The sequence below is a fragment of the Columba livia genome, chromosome 1 (assembly GCF_036013475.1).
Source record: "Columba livia isolate bColLiv1 breed racing homer chromosome 1, bColLiv1.pat.W.v2, whole genome shotgun sequence".
Classification (NCBI taxonomy): Eukaryota; Metazoa; Chordata; class Aves; order Columbiformes; family Columbidae; genus Columba; species Columba livia.
Genome location: NC_088602.1, coordinates 88,976,552 through 88,999,610, shown reverse-complemented (window position 1 = coordinate 88,999,610; position 23,059 = coordinate 88,976,552). Strand labels below are relative to the sequence as shown.

The window sequence follows — 23,059 nt, the reverse complement described above, 5'->3', positions numbered from 1 at the left end:
TAAAGAACTGCTGTGGATTCCTGGAAGCAGAATGGTAAAGTATACCCACATTTTAATCCTCTGTCTTATTTAGTGGGTGGTTGCTCATTTTATGTGTACAACTACAGAGACTGCTTGAGCTTGAGGTCAGTTAGAAGGCTCAAAGACAGAAATCAGGGCCACATCTGGAGCACTGGAAACTCTTTATTGCAGCAACTAGCTACAGCCCTAATTAGTCATGGCACTACAGGAGAGAGATAGAATTTAAAATACAGATGTCTAGTGATAACATTGCAAATCCTAAAAGTCTGTCTTTATAAGTAATGATACTGCAAGGAAGCATTTCACGTAAGTATGAAGTCTTCTATTTGAATGAATAGAACCCCGAAGTTATTACAAATTCACTAAGCAAATCACTCTAGGACAACCTGTTGCTTCGTGACTAGGGCTCTTTATAATCAATTGTCAAACTGCTTCCCAAATTAGCAGTAAAGGGGACATTACCTCTCAAGGCTTCACTTAAATGTGTCCCTCTCCCACCCTCTCTGGCGTGAATTGCCTGTATCTGCTGGTTTTATTTTCTCTGGCATGAGTCATGTGTCTTGGTGGAGATGAGGCAAATTTCAAATAGTGTAGGTGAAATCTTAAGAAAAACCTATTTTTGCAATTTGTCAGTCATTGTGAATGTTTGACACTTACCATTCAGTGCCTAGAAGCTGTAATGGGGTGCGTTCTAATATAACCTATTTGAATTGTTGATTTTGACTGTCACTTTAGTTAGATGCAAGTGACTAATCTATTTTTCCTGGTTTCTTTATCTACGTAACTTTGCACTATATTGCACTCTTGAACAACACATGGAGCCAATGTTGGAGTGGGCCTTTTTTAAAAACCAATTGGGTAAAGTTTAGGATTCAAAAGGGAAATTATGCAAATGTTTTCATGTACAAGAGTTAAACTACTGCTAATTTCAAGCACTAGGAATTTTTTTAATGTAATCTGTTATTGTAGACACTGGTTTTGCTGTAATTTGTTTTCATGAGTCTAACCACAGGTCTTTTTACTCTGTGGAACCTGATGACTTGTTTACAACCTTGGCAGCAGTCATATTCAGGAGAATACTTCTGGCTTGTATTTGTTCACAGCAGTCTCATTTGATGTAGCAGGTGAAGAATTTAGTAGGGGTTTTTTCCCTCATAAATATTTAAATTCATGGTGATGAATCAAAAGATAATGACCTTGAAGCAGAGTATTGCAAAGATGCTTAAAGTAAGTTTGCTTTGGAGACCTCCTCTCAAGCATTAAATGAAACTAAGAACTCAGAGGGGGTGATCCAAGCAATTAATGGCTGAGATGAGTGTTGGATGGGTATGCGCAAGGCAAAATTGCATTTGTCAGGGCTGGTGAAAAGGAAGAAGCATTCATGGAGTTGCAGTGAAAGCATGATTGCCAAGTTCTACCTTTGCATAGGTAGGAAATGTATCTTGGAAGTTCAAGGGATTCTTATATGAGAAAATTTAACTTAAACCTAGTTTAACTGTCAAGTATCAACTTTAATTACAGCAATAGATGAGGAATAATACGAGTATGGTATGTTTTTTCTTGCCAAGCAGTCTCAGTGAGGGATTTCACTAAACTGTCTTTCAAGCTGCCTGTTGTTTTGATGCCATACCAACTATTTAAACTATAACACATCAAATGAAGATCGGATCAGTCTTTGCAAAGTAAAGTTCAAGAAGGAGTGTAACTTTTAAATATGTGATTTCTCTATCTCCAGACAATCGTCTTTTCAGGCCAAGGTTGCTACATTGACCTGTAGTTGTTCTTTGAGTACTAATGCAAGTTACGAAATACTCAAGGAACTATAGGCAATTTTTTATGACAAAGTAGTTTAGCCTTGAGGGGTAACAAAACACTGAGATAACCCAGCTACTAAGAAAGGGAAGAGCATTGCTCTAGAACACTGGATTCTCTTTCATATGTTAACTCTCTTCATGTCACCTGTGCATGGAATCTCTTTCAGTTAAACTAGTGGACATTTTTAAGCAATGTCCTTTCTAATCCACTTTAGGAACACTGATTTAACAAAATTTTGGAAGCTAAGAAGCAGCTTGAAATTGAAGGTTGACAAGTCAAGTCTCAGACATGATCGTTCTTTTTACTACTTCAGATATGATCCCTGAGCGTGCAACCACCACTGTTAGAGGGGGCTTTTTTTCTTAATTCAGTACCAATGTGCATGTATTTTTTTTCTGGCAGAAGAATATATTTCTTTTTCTATAGTCTGTTAGTCCATGTTTTTTGCTTTCTGAGTCCCAACTGTTGCAGTCAGAATCCCTCAGTTTTTATGAAGAAAGCTTTACTTTCAAACACTTTTGGGTGTCTTAAAGATAATTGTCAAAACATGAAGATCAAGCAAGCGTGCAGGATAAATAAAACCCAGCTGAGTCATAAATATGTATTTGGAATGGATGAGCCTTATTATCAGTGAATAACTTAATGGGAGTTTGCAGTATTGAGCATCTTTGCAAAAACTAGAAGACTGAGCAGCTGGAGTTGAGTGGCCAGAAGGATGGGAGCCTCAGGCTCTGCAGGTGGTCAGAGCAGGTCAGTGCTCTGCACTTGGCTTCCAGGCTGGGAGATGTGCTGATGAGCCACTGGGTGAAAGATCTGCCTCCCAGAGCTCCTGCCAGCCCTGGAAGCACAGCAGTGCTGTCTGTTTGCCCCCAAAACCCTAAAGAGAAACCAGCAGCAGCAACCCACCGCTTACAGGTAAAATGGTAAAACTGGGCATAAGTCTGGTTTTCATTCTCACCAGGTCTCCCTTGTGTTATTGACTGTGGGAGGAACTCTGCCCTCCCCTTTGTCTTTTGGTTTTAGACAGGGTTCAGAAAGTGCTCTTGGTGAAAGCATGTGTGAAGATAACGTAATTAAAAGGTAAAAGGAATGACACTTTGCTGATCCTTCAGCTTACAGTGCTAAGAATGAGAATAGTTGTCTCTATAATGCAGTAGATTGTAATTTATATATAATATGTAAATACACTTCACTGCTCTGTGCCCCAGTATTGCTCTCTACTAGAAAGTATACCAATTTGGCACATGCTTTCCTCCAAATAATTCAATCATGTTAAATTTAACAATTTCTTATGTAAAAGCTCATCCTTGTACACCTTTTTCCCTATGTTTAAAATAACGGTAATTTGCTACAGCATTTCCCATCCCTCATTTGTCTTGTCTCATTCAGTCCGTAATGTATCTGTTTTGTAATAAAAAGGTAATTGTTATTTTCCTTCCCTGTCGTTTAGATTCTGTTCATTGGTTTGGCCACCCTGCTGTAAGCAGAGTAGCTTATTCACAAAAGAATGGGGATACCACCTTGTAAAAACAGCTCGTTTCACAAGGTAGCAGTAGCAATAATAGAAACCCTTCTCACTAAAGATACTCCACATGCACTTGTGATTGTCAGAAGTGCTAGAATTAGTTGTGATTTTAGTCAGCAACTGAAAGCTTTGATCTTAATCCTTCGTTAATGAGACAGTTGCATGTGTGGAATTCATAGGCAATGAATACATCCACTGGACGCTACATTGTAGCTGGGTAATGCTCTCATTTCAAATCTTTTCCCATCTTGTATGCAACAGCCGATGTCATTCAGAAAAGGGGCATCTACTAATCCTTTCACTTTATATGACGCTGGTGAGTGACTGATCTTTCTTCCACTAAAGAGGCTGATATGGATTATTTATTTTTATGTGAAATAATAAAGCAGGATCTGGGGGCATATGGCCCGCAAAATGTGTCTCCAGGAAGGTTAGGATTTTAAAGGATTTTAGAATTTTAAAGGATTTTGGGCATTTTAAAGTCTAATAAAAATTTAAAAAATATATGTGGGAATTGACAGATAAAATGAGTGTGCAAGTGTGAAGAAAATGTCATCTGATGCTACATTTCTTCCACACCTGTCAACACACACTTTTTGATCAGTATTCCTGCAGTAGTAGAATGAGTTACCTTGTAAGAGCAGATGTGGTCAAAAAATGAGATCAGACTGAAGATTTTTAAGGAATCCTTACATGTAACTAATGTCTGACCAGCTGTTCTGAATTTACTATGAGAAAACATACGATACATCCTAGAAACAAAGTTCCCGAAGGTATTGGTGTGCAAAGGATAGGCTTTGTGCCAGTGGCCGTGAAGAGATTTTAAAATGTTTCTGCTTTATGCAGAAGAAGGGGGAGGCTTAGTATTTTTGTAACCATCTCTTTTTCTTGTGGGGGGCAGCTGCTGGTTACTGCTATGTTGGAATCACAAGGGTTTTTTTAACATACTGTTGATAAATTTATTAATTTTTTTTAATACTCAATGGAGAAGTTGTCACAAAATCATTTGCAGGCTTTATACATACAGGGAGTGAAATCTTGTAGAGCTACTTAATTTTAAGCAGACTGGTTATTTTATGTCAGAGAAACACTTGTGATCTCAAATTATGCGCATAGCTAACCACTCAAAAAAAAAGACGCTGCTGAATCTCAGTTGTAACAGCAAACAAAAACATATATGACCATTTCAACGCACCTTTGAGTATTTTCCTAAACATACACACCGAACTTCTCTTTAATGAAACCTATCCCGTTTTTTTTAAGAGTTCAAAAAGTGTTTGCAGAGTGGGACGTAGCTGGTGCTGTTACGTTGGTTGGCCTCTTTGGCCACCAGCACCTGAATCAAGGTTGCGGGTTTTTGGGCAAATCTGTGTATCTTTGCATAAGTTGTTCAAATAGTTAATTGCACTTACTCCTGAAAGTGTGACTTGTTTCTGGTCTGGATTTCCAGCCTTATTTCTGCCTAGCTTTGACTTCCAACCATCAGACCTCAGTTGCTTCTTTCTGATTGGGCTGTCACCAGAAATCTTTTATCTGTAGAGATTTTCTAAATCTAATTAGCAGTCCACTCCCTGGTAGGTAAGTGTAACTGATTGAGCTTTTTACTACAAGACGGGTCCCCCAAGCTCCTTTCAGCCCATATGCCCATTCCCAAGCCCTCTTTCTTTTTGAGAGTGCACAGCAGAGAGCCCCGCGTGGTGTTACACCAGCCCTTTGCCTTTTGTGCAAGGTTGGGGTAGCAACTTTCTCCTCCCGTGCATTATTGCTCTTTGTTAGCATTACCCTCTATAGCAGTAACTACTCCTACATTTATACAGTCCTAAAATTACATTCAGCCCTTTGAAGGCAACTGCGAGGCTGATATGTCCCCCAGTGAAAATGAGCTTGACACCCCTGCTCCATAGCACCAGCTTGAGAGTGCGGCTTGCAGTCGGGTATCCATACACTGTCCGCATCCTTTCCGCTGCCTCTGGGACAGCCTGGCTGTCTCGGGCATCCCACTGTAAAGTTCATTGTCCAAAAACCTGGACCATAAAGGCCACGTGTGTGAGACGGGAGCTTTTGCAAGTCAGACCTTGAATGTACAGGTGGCTTAACTGATCTCAGTGCGAATGCTGGTGACCTTTTTTCCTGTTAAATAAGTTAAAGGTTAAATTTGCATAATTTATTGGACAGTTACTTTAATCATCACTTCTTTCCACTCACATTTGTACAGACTTAAGTTCAGTTTAAAAAAAAAAACAAAGCTATTAAAAAATGGAGAAGGATGGCAAATACCTTGGAGCTCTCCCCCATTTGATCTTCCCGTGCTAAATCCTGCTGTGTCCTCCAGAGGCAGTGATGGAGGGTGTAGAGAGAGGAGAAACCATGGAACTCATTGCCACACCATGTTGTGAATGTTAAATCTCACGCAAGTTTTTTTTGGGGGGAGGGGGAGAAGGCAATTTGAGTCCTGGAAGGAAAATCCAGCAAGGTTGGTTAAACATTGGAAAGGAGTATTTACTGCTCTTGCCTGGGGGTGTTTGAGCCCCTTGTCAGGAAACAGGAGCCTGGAAAGAATGGACTTTGCCCAGTCTGACAGTCTGAAATTTCTTCCTGCTTTGAAATAAAATATTATTTTATAATGGAACTAAAATGTACTGTACTTAACTGCAGCTTCTAGAAAGGTAAAGATTAAATTAATTTGGTGCTTGAGAGATTAAAAAGCAAGGATATTCACAAATAATTCTAAGCATTACAGAAATGTTTTCACTCAGTCTGAGCTTTGGGTGATTTGTTTCTGGAATTTGTTTACACTGGCTGTAGCCTTTCGGGCAGGCAGCACTACACCCCCAGCACAGACCACAGTATCGTTGAAGACGGGTTGTTATCTTCAAGAGTTTAAAATGAAAGAAAATCTTTATGCTTCTGTAACAGTATGAGAGACTAAATTGTCTGAAGCTGTAGGAGTACCCACTGAAAATATTTGGAGTTGCATTCTATTTTTGTAATTTTTGTGGCTAGTTGGGAAGCTTATTTGTTCGTGTCTTTTATATATATATATACAATAATTTAGTAACAAAGTTTAAAACGTTAGATTTTGTAAACTTGTAATTAAATATTTATGACACAAAGAGAAGAATGGTGACATGTTGGGAGGAGAGATAATTTGCACTGCATATTACTTCTCAGTTGGATTTTTTTTTTGATGGCTTGTAGATTTTGTTGTTGTTGTTGTTGTTTTGAGCCAAGCAATGCCTTTCCTTTGGTCCAGGGAGTAACTTAGAAAATCTCTTGTGCAATTTATACAAACAGCAGCCAAAATAATTCATTCCTATTGCAGAGGAAATGTAGAGGTATCTCAAATGCAGCCAAAGCCAAAGGCTTTATGTTAATTTTGGGTTTTTTGGTTTGTTTTGCTTTTGGGGTTGTATATGTAAGGTGAAATACAAGGAAATTTTGGATTTTGCTTTAATATTTTATTAAAATTTGAGGATGCATTTCATTGGGACTAACATGTTTTACTTCTGTTTGGAATTTATTTAATAATTTAATATAGATATGTTTATATTTCAACTTTTTTAGGAGAAAGTAGTGATAAATAAATAATGGTTCCTATTACTCAGCCTGATCGTAAGATTAAAGTTTGCTTCTGTTGAAGACATTGAGAAATGCTTGGGGTCTGGGGGGTTCTGGCTTTCTCACTACCTGTATTAGTCTATTGACTAAAATGTAGTACCCCTGTAAGTGAACTATGGTGCATATAGTCAAACAAATTTTAAAAGAAATCCTGCACAAACTACCTATATGGTCTTTGTTTGTTTGTTAGAATTCTTAAACCAGCTTTGCAATTGTTGGACTAAATGGGACCAGGGAAATTAAAACAGTTCTATACTAAAATATTTAGGGACAATATAGTTGAAATGAAGTAGTTGGTCACCACTGGAGAGCTTTTTGAAGTGATGTTATGTGTCTAGCACAGAAATGTTACTGTACTTATTGCAGGGGTTGTTGGATGTTACTGCACAGCCAAGGAACTCTTTCTCAGTTTGCTTGAATTAACCCACACGCAGATCTTTGTGCTACTGGTGTGCTTATCCAAAAGGAGTGACTGGCATTTAGTGCATGCTTGCTGATTGTTTCCTGCATCCATGAGGGGTTCTCTTAATCAAAGTAATTTCAAATAAAGTAAATATCTGTGAGACCAAACTGTTGCTGAGGGAAGGATTTGAGGTATTTCGCTAGGCTTCTGTGGGGTCCGTAGGTGCTTTAGAAGATACTTGCGTTGGCACTTGTGTGTGTTATGGTTTACCTTTTAAAAATAAACTAATACACAAAGCATGTGACTTGGCAAAGGGCTTTCTGCTGGTTTATGTACTTTATTCATTGCCAAGCTTGCTATTTTTTCTCCTTGGAATTTTTCCTTTGGTGGCAGTTTCAAACCTTTTTGAATAACATTGCTTTGTTCACTCTGAAGAGTTTCTCCTGGTTTATAAAATGAGGCAAGGGGGAGAAATTCCTGTATATTTATATATATTTGCTGTACGTAATATGTGTATCTAACCAACATTTTTATATCCTCATCTGAGGTTAAATGAATGGGTTTGTTCTGATGGAAATTAGACCAGATGTTTCTTGCTTGATCCAACTAAATTTTACCTGTACTAAAGTAGACATTCTGCTTTTCTTCTCCCTTCCTTCTCTCTCCACTCCCTCAAAATTTCATCTCAGTCCCTACCACTGCCGCTAGCACTCCTGACGCTGTTGACAAGTACTTGGAGACGCCTGGAGATGAGAATGAACATGCCCGTTTCCAGAAAGCCAAGGAGAGACTTGAAGCTAAACATCGTGAAAGGATGTCTCAGGTAAGGGCAGATTTCTTTATTCCTAAATGCAGGAGTTTTGTCTGTCAAGTCATAAAATGCTCAGGATCCCCGCCCTCATCTTATTTCCCAAGGCTTTAGCCAGCTGCCCTGCTTATTTGCCGTGTTGTAAATATATCATTTACCGCCTTTCTGACTCTGCCTAATAGTTCAGCTGGCTGGGATATACATTTATGGTGAGGTTGCAGCTGCAGACATAAATTGCTACAGTTACTTATGCTGTTAAACAGGAAAAAAAAAAGTGTGTTAAAAATTGCTCTCATCTTTGTGGAAGAATGTTTAGTTTGTGAGATTATTCTTATTTCTAAGTGTAGAACTTGACCACTGTATTAGTCATCCTTTCATTGTAGCAGCTGAGGGAAGTTGCTTGTGATGAGCTTTGTTATCTGTGTGTAAGCATACATGGCCATGCCCTTGGGTAACATGAGCTTGCATTGTCTTGAGCCTCAAGGTAACGTGAAATGTGTCTGTAGCCAAAGAAAAGAGGAAAAATCAGTGCCTTTGAACTGAACCAAAATCCAACTGAATCAATCCTTTTCTTTCCTTTAGCTGGAAAGATTTCTGTAGCCTGAAACTGTACACTGTTTTTAATTCTGTTGAACACTAAGAGATGAGCTATCTAGTCTCTCAGAAATAGTTTATAATAGTGATGCCAATAAAAAATTGGCACAGTTCTGCACTAATAACAATGAAAAAATGTAAGAGGTTTAAAGGAAAGCCTGTGGTGCATGTTTTTTTAGGATGGAACAACCTCGAAAATGAATGTAGTATAATTCACATGCACTGCATAAATCTGTGTAACTATTTCACTATAATTTTTCTTCATAACTTTGTTCCCCTGTTGTATTTTCAGCGTTTCTGTGTATTACTGACACAATAACCTTTAACTCTGTGCTAAAATGTTTGAGTAAGCCTGAAATTCAGTTCTTGGAATAAGTCTCCGTCAACTGGCACTGTAGCTATGCCTCACACTTTTCTCATAAACAGGGCAGGGCATCTTACCTGGAGCAGTCACCGATGGGTGCAAACCATGTGCTGTGAATATGACAATAGATAGAGTCATAGAAGCATAGAATACCAGGTTGGAAGGGCCGAGAAGGATCATCTGGTCCAAGCTTTCTTGGCAAAAGCACAGTCTAGACAAGATGGCCCAGCACCCTGTCCAGCTGAATCTTAAAAATGCCCAGTGTTGGGGAATCCACCACTTCCCTGGGGAGGCTGTTCCAATGGCTGAGTGTTCTCATAATGAAAAATTCCCCTCTTGTGTCCAGTGGGAATAGGAAGATGTGTCGGTCTGCCTCTGCTTGGGGAGTGTTGTAGCACAAACAAGCCGTCTCCTTAAAGAGAGAAAATAGTCCCATTTTAATGCTTTTTAAAGTGTTATCATTTCCTTTCCTCTGGATGATTAAAAACTGCATTAAAGTGACCTGTGGCCAAGGTGTGAGTGTGGGTACGAACAGCACCCAGCAGAGACCAGCATGGAGCCCTGGGGGAGCTTGGGGAAGTGGGCAGGGGCTGGCCGTACACCCATGTGCTCTGCTCCCACCCAGGGAGCCACTTGTCCCGCTCCCGCTCCTCTACCTGGTGAAACTTGTGTGTGGCTGCAGCACTCAGGCTGGAGATGACGGGTTGGGAATAAAAAAAGGGAGAGGCCCTGCTCCAGCCGGGCAGGCGGAGGGTCAGGTCAATGGGTAACACAGACCTCACCTCCTTATTGCCTCCCCTTGTGTGAAACAGCCCCAGTTAACAAACACCGCCAGGGTGGGTGTCCTGAAAGCGAATGGCATTGGTGTGAAAGGCAGGTTTTCCTGGAACAGTCCCCAGATCCTCACCGTGGTTTCGGGTTTGTCTCCGGAATCCCATGTGCCGTGCCAAGGTTAAGCCGAGTAATTAAGGGCGGTATTTGGGTGGACTGTGTATTTTCCATTTTCTACAAAGCTGATGGTTTGTGGAAAAGAGGTAATTGAATGAACAGGCACTCAGAAAGTGCCAGCAAAATTAACTGGGAAAAGCACTGAACCATGGCATCAGAAAACTTCTGGGCAAATGCACAGCACATTTTACTGTGCGCATTTGGGGCAGCCTCACAAACACAGTTCAAGGGTTTGACTGAACATCACGCTGGTGCTGCGTGTGCTCTGCCCTCGTTAGCATGTTCCCAGCCATCCTTTCTGTCAGCGCTAATGAGCCTGCGGCTGCGGGGTCAGGCAGGTCAGCTCCCTCATCTCCCTGCCAGGTCACTCTTCAAAAACAAAAATAAAAGGTAAGATGACCGACCCTGGCCAGTTCAAGCTAAGTCAGACCTGGGAAACAGCAACACAATAGTACATCAACAAGAAAGGATCTTTGTTCTTTAGTTTGCTTAAGCTGCTTATGAAATCACAGCTTAAAGTATGTATGTCTTGAAGCACACAAAAGCCCTGCAGAGCTTTCAAGAAGAGAGATAACTTACTGAAGTTTTTAAAAAATCATTTTCCTTTCTGTAAATAATGTCTTGTACAGCATTGAGCTAGCCCCTCCCAATTAATATTTCGAATGTTTAAAAAGTATAAGATCTTACGGAGATGTAGAAAAGCTGTGTACCATTCTGTGTTTTGTTCCTCATGTAAACTGTGATGTGTCTGTGTCCCGTACCACTGGTCTGCTTTCCTGGCATTTTTTTAATAAATCTATTTTTACAAATTTATTTTTACATTTTCTTTAAAATCAGGTAGATTCTTAATATATATTTAACTAAAATTAATTTGAAGCTATTCATTGCTTAAAACTGTGCTAAACTATGCTAAAAAAATCTATGCTATAAAAATTAATTTAGTAAAATTTTGCTGACAATATTTTATTATTAAAAAATTAGCGAATAAGAGTCACTAGCTAGGTCCTCCAGCAGCACCAAACATATTCATTTTTATTTACCCAAACAATAGCTCAAAGTCCAGTTCTTTCAGAGCTCAGAAATTGGGGCTTATATAGGAACAGAAATGCCCATTTTTCTTCTATTAAAATAGAGAGGAAATGATCAAGTGATCAAATCATTCTTTAATCTTGATAAATGTCATGATCAGAAATATATCAGCTTGTTCACTAAAAACAGATATTTCTTTAATAAAGCAGGTAGTTGTAAAGCGGTACTGGATTTGATGCACACGTTGCAGCAGCCAATCAACTAATAAAAATACTCATGCATTCTAGTTCACATAAAACATAATCATCTAAGGAGCAGGGAAGTTTATAATGAAAAAATTAAATTGAAATGAAATATTTTAATAAAAACATCATAAGGGCTCATGCAGATTTTCTCTATATCCTCTTACTGAGATTTCCCTTTGTTCACCGTGAAATTCTGACAACTCGTGTTTCTTTTTCTCTTGCATAAAGATATTCACAAAGGCAGAGACCCAGCTTCTGTCGGTGGATGTGTCAGTTCATTATTCACAGCTCCAAAAAGATTCTCTCTCTTTGCTCCTTTCGTACGATGGCCTGATGCACCTCTGGTTCAGACTGTTTTAATCCCTCTGCTCTTAAGTGTCGATCCCTTTAGACTATAGACCATGAACATTTTTCTGCCATTACATCTTGCGCAGCACCTGGAGCAATGAGGCTTATAAGCATTCCTAGGCAGTACTGTAAAGAGAATTACATTAGCTTTTCTCAAGAATTATTAATGCTGCTCCAAATAACAACAAAGCTATATTCCCACGCGAACAGGACAGCCATTCAGCAATGCATGGGTATGTAACCTTTAAATGCTTCCTGTTCTCTGACGTATAACAGGGGCAGATTGTGCCAACTGATTGCAGGATGTTGTAGTTCTTGTTTCTGCTTTGGGACAATTTGTCTTTTCCTCTCTCTCTCTTCCCAATTTGTACAGCTCCGTTGCTTAAACAGTTGCTAAGTAGCCAGGTAGAACCAGATATTGAACCTTACTCAAGGGAGCAGTATATTTATACATTTCTTTCCGCAAACACCTTGTGACATCCTTGTGTCTATAATTTACTCTAACCCCTCTGGCTGTTTACAACATTTTAGGAATCACAGTGTGTACAGTGCTTATGATAGAAACTTAATGATACCTTGTCTCCAGGAATAGTCTTGCTTCTTGAAAGTTCATTTCCAAAACAAGCATCTGAAAATACTGCAGTCCTCAACCATCCTGAACAGGACTGGTGTTATGTTGAAGATTCTTTCAGGTCATTGCATGCCACTAGTTCAAACATCCTGAAGAGATCTTCAGCTGGTTCTTAGTGCCAGTGGCACCACAGAATCACAGAAGGGACCTTATAGATCATCTAGTCCAACCCCCCTGCCATGGGCAAGGACACCTTCCACTGGCCCAGGTTGACCTTCTAGCTAAGAAAACCTTCAGGCAAGCACCTCGGCTGGTCTGAATGCTGTTACTAAAATGTCTGTCATAAATTCTGCTCTTGCAGATACACTTCTGTGCCCCAGTGTAAAAAAATTGGAGTACATTCTGCCATTGTCCATATAATGAGATTTTTGCGTTTAGCATCTCTCTTACTAATGAATGATGCTTTTTGTACTTCCTTTTTCCCACTTGCTGTCCCCTACAGCCCAGTTTCAAAAGGAGACTGCCAGGCACTAAGTCCTGAGTTCTTCAGAAGTTTGACTTGGAAATGGCTTGCTTCTTAAATCTCAGCTAGGAGTTGTCCTTTTCCCTGCACAAAGCCACCCAGCCTTGAAGAGTCATAAATCTGTCTGGCTTCGACAGGTCTATGCTTTTGGCGGGTAGGTTTTTAAGTGAAGGTTTGGTTTATAAGTGAAGGTGAAGGAGAGTAGGTTTATAAGGCTAAGTTCAGCCTTTTTCTACAGATCTGTACCTGGGGTACAGATTTTTTCCCTTCCTGTCTTTGGTTTCCTGCAGTGTGCTACGGCATATTTCTTAGTCACTCGTAATTCCCTAAAGCGATAACCTTCGGTGAGAGCAGGAGTTTTCTCTGGCAGCGTGGCTGCCCATAGCTGTATGGCAGCTGTACCTTCAGTTAGTTAGCATGCACACAGAGATGCTTTCAACCACTGAACTCTTCTCAGTTGCAAAAATTGGCATTCAAAGCCCAACTACTGCGGTCTTTACATTGAATATTGTTTCTGCGAACAGCCGTGTCATTCTGTGTTTTTCACAAACCATTCATTCTTGTTGCACCAGAACTGAACTCTGAAGCCCATAATTTACATCCCTCCCAACTAGCTCTGTAGGCTGTCAGTTTATCGTCCTGCCTTCCACGCCTTAAAAGGTTTAGAGAAATAAAGCAGGCAGAGACCTGGTCTAGCCAAAGGTCTCCTTATCACATTATCCACAATACTTGTTTTCATCATATGGATTAGCAGAGGGTTAGTTTGGGGGATAAAGATGGCAAGAAAACTGTTGTTCTGAAAGCCCATCAACTGCTCATTCAGAATGAAAGAGTATTAAGCAGATGTCAGAGATGTGATTTGGAAACATAAAAGGAGAGGAGGGAGAAGAAAATAATAAAGTTGCTAACCTAGGCCAGTGCTCAAGCTTGAGCACATCATTGTAGTTTATGACCTGAATTAATGCAGTAATTTCTGGGTCTTCTGGAATGTTCACATCCCAGCACCAGTGACATTTCAGGTCTCTAGAAAGGTGCTGCCTGTATACACGAATTAAGTTTTCTCAGCCACCACAATCATATGGCCTAAGCGTACAATTAAGAGGTGAATACCTAATGTGCACTCAATACACAGCAGCACTCTGAGCATTAATAAGTTTTTTCCAGAACACATCACAGTACTCTTGAGTTGTGGTGTCGGTTCATGTCCTCTAGTCCTGCTTTGCCAGAGAAGCAATAACGTCTTCTGTGCCCAAGTACTGGGAAAGTAACTGGTGGTGGGGTGACCTGTGACTTCAGTGCACTGTGCATCGTGTTCTCTGTTGTCAGCTGCTTATTGCAGCCCCTTGCAAATGAATTGTCTTGTCTCCTTGTGAACTTTGGTTTCCTGCCTCCCTAGAGCTTGGCTGCAATTTGCACATCAATGCATATTTGTCTGATGAGAAGATAATGTAAATTGAAGAGGTACTTTTAGGCTGCCAGTTTGTGTAGGTTGTAGTGCAGTTCTTGAGACTGAAGTTTCAGCTCACAGTTCCCAGTAAAAAAGTGGAGTGAAATTAAGGCTGTGATTTCTAAGTACTTAACTTCAGGTCTTTGTGCTTACAACTGCTGTCTAACCGTGACCCTGCTGAAGACATGAAGCTGACCAAAACAAACAAACAAACAAACAAACAAAACCACAACAATTTTCCACTCTAAAGTTTTTAGCATTGCCTTAGTTTCCCAAAATATATGTCTCCACTCTCCTGGGCTGTTATTGAGACCAGAAACTCTTACAGTAAAATAATTTCACTGAGTTGGTCTGTTATTACTGTGACTGATTTATTGCTGTCTTGAAATACAGTCCCAGGCTTTGGGTTAAAAGGAAGATGAAAATTTGAAAAGAAAACCCCATACATTGGGTCAGTCTTGAGTGCAGGTGTCTCCATGCTGGTTAATCGTTAGGTCTACAGCCCTACATAGGACTGAGAAGGGATTCTATTTCAAGGACCAGGACTTGTGCATGTGGCCTTTGAGCCCAGGTTTTGTTGCTCAGTGTTTTTTTCAAAGTCACAGGCTCAACCAGATAGCCTGAGGCACCAGCGATGCTCTCCAGTCTGTCCATCAGGACCCTGATAAGCAACATCCAGCACATGGGAAAGCTCAGGAGCCTGAGACAGGAGCTGAGTGGTAGAAGCTTCACTTCCAGACATGAGACACAGCAGGTTTAATTTGTCCTGCCTTTGGCATTGGTCTTGGTAAAATTTCGGTCATGTATGTGGACTGGGAGCTTTTCTGAAATCCCTTTTGGAAACCTTATCTTTTACTATTTCTCTTAAATGGTATGACAGTGTGGTTTGTGGTCAGAAAGAAAGGAACAGAATTGCACATTTTGAGTAATTGCTTCTAGGTGTTTCTTCTGTCAACTTCTGACATTGTGCTAATCCTACAAATAACTCACTTATTTGTGTGCATCGCATTCAGTGAGAGCAATTGTTCCTGCATAAAATGTGTTACTTGAGGAGATTGCTGTCTAGGCGTGAAGTAAGTCTCTGAGTAAGACCACAAGAAGGTTTCAGATGTCATAGACAGCAAGTTAAGAATAACTCATTCCTTGAGTATTGAAATACTGCCTTGTGTTACAGGAGGAGGTGGCCTCTCACATTGCTGAAATGAATGGTACCAAAAGTTCTTCTACATCATTTTTCTGTCAGTCTTTTACTTGAGTTATAAATATATTCAATTCTTGAAGTGTTGGACACCTGTTTCTGGAGAGACTCGCAAAAATTGCATTGTAATTCTTGATCCCTCGAGCTCAAAGGCCAGCAACATAGTCTGAATAAATCTGAAAATCTTTGTGGTGCCAAAAAAAGCATCAGTTAGAATGTGTTGAAATTCACTCATTTTGACCAAGGACATACAGTAGATGGAAGTGGTTTCCTTTGTGTCTGAGATGAAAAGGGGTTGGTATGCTCACCCCTAGAGACCTCCACGTCCCTTGCTTGGGCTGGTTCACGGCTGTATTGCTTCACAGCGGAGTTGTGAGAGCTTGGCATGATGTTCAGACACTGAAGTACCATCTTTGTTTAATTTAATAACAGGATCCCACCTTTGTTAAATGTTGTAACTGCTTTTTAAATTGAGATAAAAGAAGGAGAGGAATATGAAAAGGTGACTGTCAGAGCTGCAGTGCTTGGCTGTTGCTAAGCTCTAGACAAGAGAGGAAAATAAGAAAGTCACGCTCCTTTTATTTCCTTAGGTCATGAGAGAGTGGGAAGAGGCAGAGCGTCAAGCAAAGAACTTGCCAAAGGCCGACAAGAAAGCTGTTATCCAGGTAGAGGAAAACACAACCATAACCTTGCCATCTGAAATCTGAGGCCACAGTTAAAATACAAGGGGTGCTGGGTGTGATATAATTTTAAAACGTACTTCCATGAGGATTTAATGTTAGTCTCTGCTGTTTCTGTTTTTGTTCCCAGCTGCTAGTGGCTGCTGGGTGTCTCTGTACTTTGCGGCTGGTCCTTGGAACAACAGTGCAGGATGTTGCTCTTGACTACTTGGAGGAGTAGAATTTTTCTTGAATGTAGATTTTCCTTCAGCGAGAATTGAAAACTCTGTTCCCATGGGTCCCTTGTAAAATCTAGGCTGTGATAAACCAATACAAGCTGCAGGACCTAAGCTCAAAGCAGAGATGGAAAACATGATTTAAGGAAGGAATCACCATCAGTTTTATCTGAAAGAAACCCTCAGCCAAAAATTATTTTATCCAGAATTATACTATAATTCAAAAATTCTGACAAGCCAGACACTCCTTGAATCCCACTGTGGCTATGTCAGGTATTATTTAATACTGCTAGAATGATTTCAATGCAAAACTATAAAAAGGTAACATTCAGAACCAGATTGCTTTGCACATGAGATCCCACAGCTCCGCTCTCTGTGCACTTTACCCAGTCAATCTTTTCCTTTATTGGAATAAGTTTAGGCTCAATTTTTCTTCCTGGTGGCCCGTGTATAAGAAATTATGCTGACTCTGTTCAGGTTGGAATTTTTTTCACGCATGTAGACTTACTTGCGAAGTCATGTCAATGACTCGTGGTGGCAGGGGACATACGCTTTCCAAATTCCACCCCACTCTAGGCACGATTCTCTAGTGCTGAACCACTGTTTTGGGGCAAATGAAGGATTCGCTGGTGGTTGTGCTGAATGTGTCAGGAATATTTGATTAGATTAATAAAATATGACCAGGTGTTCAGGAATTCAGGGCATCAGGAGTTCCCACTGAAATCAGTAAAAGGAGCATTCAGTGCAGATTTCCTGGCAGCCAAGTTAGACTGACTTGAGGAAAGATTTTGGTGATTTGCAGACAGAGATGTTCATGTCCCACTGGTCTCTGCTGATGTCTTTGTGTTCCTGTTGTGATGGATGTTTTTTTCAGCATTTCCAGGAGAAAGTGGAATCACTGGAACAAGAAGCCGCAAATGAAAGGCAGCAGCTGGTGGAGACTCATATGGCACGGGTGGAAGCCATGCTGAATGACCGTCGCCGCATCGCTCTGGAGAACTATATCACGGCCCTGCAGACTGTCCCGCCCAGGGTAAGCACAATACCACAAGCTCTACCAGCTGTGTCAAAATCACTGAAGTTGTCCTGGGGCAAAAGCTCTCAAATAGTTTGAAAGTTAAAAGTTTAGACTTTGTATGTACATAAATGTAGGCACAAGCACAGATGCCCTCTACATACCTATGGATAGATACATACGTAATGATACTTAAGCGAAAAACGTGAAAGTGATTTGGTTGTCAGAAATTGTAGCCTTTCACAGATCCTGCAGAAGGATGATGAAGCATCCCTCCAAGTGATAGACAGTAGGATACTTCATCATGTCAAGATGGAGCTTAAGGATGATGGTGGTTGTGATTTTCTGTCAAAATGTTTGGTGAAGGATCTTGTGATGGTTGTTGGATGGCTTGAAGATAGCACGCTAGCAATTTGAAGTTGTCTGTGTTGGATGTGGTGGCTATCGGTGGGTGTAAAAACTAAGTTCAGAATGTGGATTGAATAGACTTTTTAATGACTGCGTATCTGTGATGTCTGTATTCAGTACCAAAATAACTGGTCTGTGACTTCCAGAAAAAGAGAATCTGCACAAACACTGTGGGAAAACAGTCCAATGTTGTATATACCTCTGTCCCTTGCACACTTACTAGATGGAAAAAACTGTGTGTTACTAAAACACTTTGGGGTCAGCAGTGTAAGATGTAGCCATTAGATCCTGAATTGGCCTCACAGGGAGTTAAATCAGTACAGGCAACCTGGCAAAATTACATCTTTTAAGTGAATTTCCTTCTGCAGAGCAGCCTGCATATTTATTGAGCATGGAAAAGTGATCATCATCTTAGTTCTTTATCATTATCAAACTTTTTTCTCCACCCCACGGTGGAAAACTCTTGTTTTTACTGTGTGGCAAGTAAAAGAGAAGTCTTTTACTTAGGTACAAGTGTCCTGGGGAAACTTCAGGGTAGTTGTATTAAGAGTTAATCTGTGTTTTGCAACATAGTAATTGGTGGAAAATGAAGTTAATCTGTATTAAATTGGTAGAACATGTTGTTTGGTCTAAGTGTGAGGATGCATATTGTAACCTCTGACTGTCCTGAGGGTAGTGAAGGGCTTGGACTCGAGTGTCTCCTTAGGAGGCAGATGAGTGAATTACAGGCTGGGATGCAGCTTTCTTTGGGAAAATGGAGTCTGCAGCTCAGAACTGGGGGTGAGATGAGGTGAGTGCACACGCTGACTGCAGGTGTTTCATGTTTGACTTCAGCCAATCAGCTGTTGCTGTGAAGTTGAGCCTCATGGAAATGTAATCCTGTCTGAAAAGTACTCCAGAAAAATGGTTTGTTTTCAAGTTGTGTGTGGATCAGGCTGACAGCTTGGTTCTGCAGGTATCTGATGGTGTGGAACGTGAGGATGGGGACCACACATGAGAGCAGAATGGTCTTAAGAGCTGTCAAAATGTGCAACTTTATTCTTAGCACAAGAGAACTTGACCTTTCATGTTTGTGGACCGCAGATGACTTCTTCACTAAAAAAATTTTTTAAAAGTTCAGCTGCAGAACACTTAAGGAGTAAAAATGTTAACACAACTGTGGGACAAAAAAAACCTGCATTATATGTTTGGGTTGCTTGTAGTCAGCTCCCAGAACATCTAAACTAATAATACGTCTGCTGTCTTACTGGGAGAATATCAGGCCTGAAAGACTGTGTCAAAGAACACCGTTTGATGCAGGACTCCAGTAGAAATAGATGTTAAAGGTACTGTTAAAAGTCCGAGGTGCATCCTTTATTGTATCCCAACAAAAGCTAAGCATTCTGAAAGGAGCAGGCAGCAGGCATGGAGGTGACATCAGCTGAAGGTGCTACCAAACAGCGACTCATCTCAAAACTAATGAGGGTGAATTGTTTGAAGGATAAGATCTTTAAACAATTCCTTTGCCATTCTTGTTGATGGTACTGCCCTTGCTTCAGCATCTTTTGTTTGTGTGCTCTGTAGTTACTGGCAGTTCAGGCATATGTCTCTGAACTACGGGCCAGATGTTTGCCAAAGCACGTGAAAAGAAAAACTGACCTTGAATTCAGCAAGAGGATTTATCTGGTTTTATTGCGGGGCAGAGGGTGAAACCTGAGGGAGTGATTGATGGTAGCTGCACGGCCTAATAAATTAATCCAGTCCGCTAACTGCTTTGCAGGATATGGAGCCAGAAATCTGGATACACTGTGAACCCAAACTTTGGCTGCCTAGCCAAAGAGAAAATGGGATTAATGGAGAATTCAACTCTGATACCCTAGATACGTTCTTCTCTGGTGGTTCCCTCATAAAGTAAAAGTACACTTGATGCAATCAGGTTGTCTTTGTGAGAGTAAGTCATAAGCTTACTGGTGATTTGTTAAGTAATCTTACAAAAGAGAGGTTTTTCTGGACTTCTCCAAAAATATTTTTAAGAACCCCCTTCCACCACCTGTTTCAGATTAGAATCAGAGATAGTTTGAGTTGGAAGGGACCTTCAAAGGTCACCTAGTCCAACCCCCCTGCAATGAGCAGGAACATCTTGAACTAGATCAGGTTGCTCAGAGTCCTGTCCAGCCTGGCCTGGGATGTCTCCAGGGATGGGGCGTCTACCAGCTCTGTGAGCAACCTGTGCCCGTGTTTTAACACCCTCATTGTAAAAAATTTCTTCCTCATGTCTAGCCTGAATCTCCCCTCTTTAGTTTAAAACCGTTACCATTTATTCTGTTGTAACAGACCCCGCTAAAAAGTCTGTCCCCGTTTTTCTTATAGGCCCCTTTTAAGTACTGAAAGACTGCAATAAGATCTCTCTGGAGCAGAACAACCCCAACTCTTTCAGCCTGTCCTCACAGCAGAGGTGTTCCAGCCCTCCGATTGTTGTGGTGGCCTCCTTTGGACCTTTTCCAAGAGGTCCATGTCTCTCCTGTGCTGAGGGCTCCAGAGCTGGATGCAGGACTCCAGGTGGAGTCTCACCGGAGCACAGCAGAGGGGCAGAATCACCTCCCTCAATCTGCTGGCCATGTTCCTTTTGATGCACCCCAAGATACAATTGGCCTTCTGGGCTGCAAGTGCACATTGCCAGCTCATGTCCAATCTTTCATCTACCAGTACCCCCAAGTTCTTCTTGGCAAGGCTGCTCTCAATCCCTTCATCCCCCAGCCTCTATTGATGCTGGAGGTTGCCCTGACGCAGCTGTAGGACCTTCCACCTCATGAGGTTTGCATGGGCCCACTTCTCAAGGTTGTCCAGGTCTCTCTGGATGGCATCCTGTCCCTTAGGTGTGTCAACTGCACCATTCAGCTTGGTATCATCGATGAACTTGCTGAGGGTGCACTCAACCATACTGTCTGTGTTATTGATGAAGATATTCAATGGTACTGGTTCCAGTACGGACCCCTGGAGGACACCATTTTTCACCAGTGTACATCCAGACATTGAGCCATTGACCACTACCCTCTGGATGTGACACAATCCAGTTCCTCACCCACCAAACAGTCCACCCATCAAATCCAAGTCTCTCCAATTGAGAGAGAAGGATTTTGTGGGGGACCCTGTCAAAGGCATTACATAAGGCCAGATAAATGACATCCATAGCCCTTCCCTTGTCCACTGATGTAGTTAACTCCATCCCATAAGGCAAATAGGTTGGTCAGGCAGGACTTGCCCTTGGTGAAGCTGTTCTGACTGTCTCGAATCACCTCCCTGTCTTCCATGTGCTTTAGCACAGCTTCTAGAAGGATCTGTTCCATGATCTTCCCAGGCACAGAGGTGAGGCTGACAGGCTGGTAGTTCCCAAAGGCTTCCTTTCTGCCCTTTTTAAATTGGGTACATTGTTTCCCTTTTTTCCAGTCACCAGGGTCTTCACCTGACTGCCATGACTTCTCAAATATCATGAAGAGTGTCTTGGCAACTACATCAGCCAATTCCCTCAGGGCTCTGGGATGCATCACATCAGGTCCCATAGACTTATGTATGTTTGGATTCCTTAGATTGTCATGAACCAGATCCTCACTTACAGTGGGACTTTGCTCCCCAGTCCCTGTCTTACAGTTAATTTTCCACTTGAGAAGTGTGGGAAGAGAACTTGCAAGTGAAGACTGAGGAAAGGAGTTGTTGAATTCCTCAGCTTTCTCTTAAGTTATGAGGACAGAATTCAGGTTTAAATTGAAAAAAATATTTAGGATTTTTCTTGAAGTGCATGTCTTCTCATGTCTTCTGCACCCAGACAGGTTACTGTAAATCTGGTTTGTATATATAATGTATATGGATATGTGTGTGTGTTTGCATAAAATTATTTTCCATGTGCGGTTTAATCACTTGGACATATTGCCTTGTACTTGAACATTTCCCAAGATTATTTAGTCTTTTGGCAAAGCACTTGAAGCAGCAGGATTTCGTTTTGCTTTTGGATGTCTGGAAGTCCATGACCAGTCTGTGCCTGCAGGTCATTTATCAGAGGAACACAGTGAGTCTGGCACACGTCAAACTGATCGTGGATGTGGTACAAGGTTCTCTGTGGGTGACAAAATCCTAATCCACTTGGAAGTCCTGTTTCCTGTATGTGTACAGATTTTGTGGTGCTGTGTTCAAGGGGTAGCCTCCTCATGGAAGCTGGAGAGAAACTTCCTCTAGCTTGGAAAGTCCTTGAACAGGGGGAAGCTGGAAGGTTATGTGAGAAGTACCACCATCATTTACTTGCTCTTTTGGAGGAGGCTTTCCTTGTAGGATAGCAAGATATGGGATATGGGGAACCTTTGGTCTGGGCCAGTAGCATAGTCATTACATTCTTATATACATGGCTAGAAAATTGATGGTTTTCAGTGCCACCTACCTAAAACTACAAAATTCTGGGAATCTTTTATGAATAGCTTCTGTACAAGACAAAAAACTTTAACAGCAGATTTTTTTCAGGTGTTATCAGATGATTGCCAAATGCCCGTGTCAGAGGAGTGTTTCATTGTGCCGCTCTGGGCAGCAAGGGGGCCAGGGAGTGTACAGAGATGAAATTGCATAGCTTCAAGGTCTGCTAGAAAACAAATCTGAGCAAAACTAAACATTAATACTGCTGTTCTGTTCTCAGAAGCGATGTCATGCAGGCTGCCCAGAAACTTAAAATTTGATCCTCATCCCAGATTCCTGATACCGCTTAGCTGTGCTGCTATACTTTGTTGCCTTGGAAAATGGGGTGCAGCTGTTCAGTATCCAATGTCAAAATGTACTGTATTGTTTCATCCTGCTTGATGGCCTTACTACAGAAAGAAGGATTAGCGGCAGCTGGAACCAATATGCCTCTAGTTTTTAAAACAGTTGGAAATTTTCCCCTTCATTTTGCAAGCTAAATAGAGGAGTTCAAATCCATCATTCTCCCTGAGCAGGTTGATTCCATAATTTGTTTATATTCTATCTTTCACGTGCATATCAAATTTTGCTGGATTTATGTCTCCCTGTTTAATCTTCATTGGTAAGAGATGCACATTCTCTGTGGGAAGCCAATGGCGGGGGTGCAATGAAAAACAGGAAAGAAATCCAAGTCCTAGTGGTGAAATAAAGGGTTTCAGAGCAAGCAAATGTACAGGAAAACTTTGAAAGGTAATTAACTGCCTTTCGTTTTGTACAAAGTAGGCATATAATGATTAACATCAGTTTTCAATGCTTCTAATTTAGCACAATGTTACTGAAATGTAAATTATTTCTAAATAGAGCATCA

General features: G+C 41.0%; 1 protein-coding gene across 4 annotated transcripts in view; it reads left to right on the top strand.

The window, feature by feature from the left end:
- Window positions 1-23,059, top strand: part of APP (amyloid beta precursor protein) — a 222,680-nt gene that overhangs the window by 140,571 nt on the left and 59,050 nt on the right. For all 4 annotated transcript variants that reach the window (XM_065065694.1, XM_065065681.1, XM_065065689.1 and 1 more), the window contains 3 exons: window positions 8,072-8,205; window positions 16,048-16,122; window positions 17,227-17,385. In XM_065065694.1, the coding sequence (XP_064921766.1) occupies window positions 8,072-8,205; window positions 16,048-16,122; window positions 17,227-17,385 (368 nt within the window). The remainder of the gene's footprint in view (window positions 1-8,071; window positions 8,206-16,047; window positions 16,123-17,226; window positions 17,386-23,059) is intronic.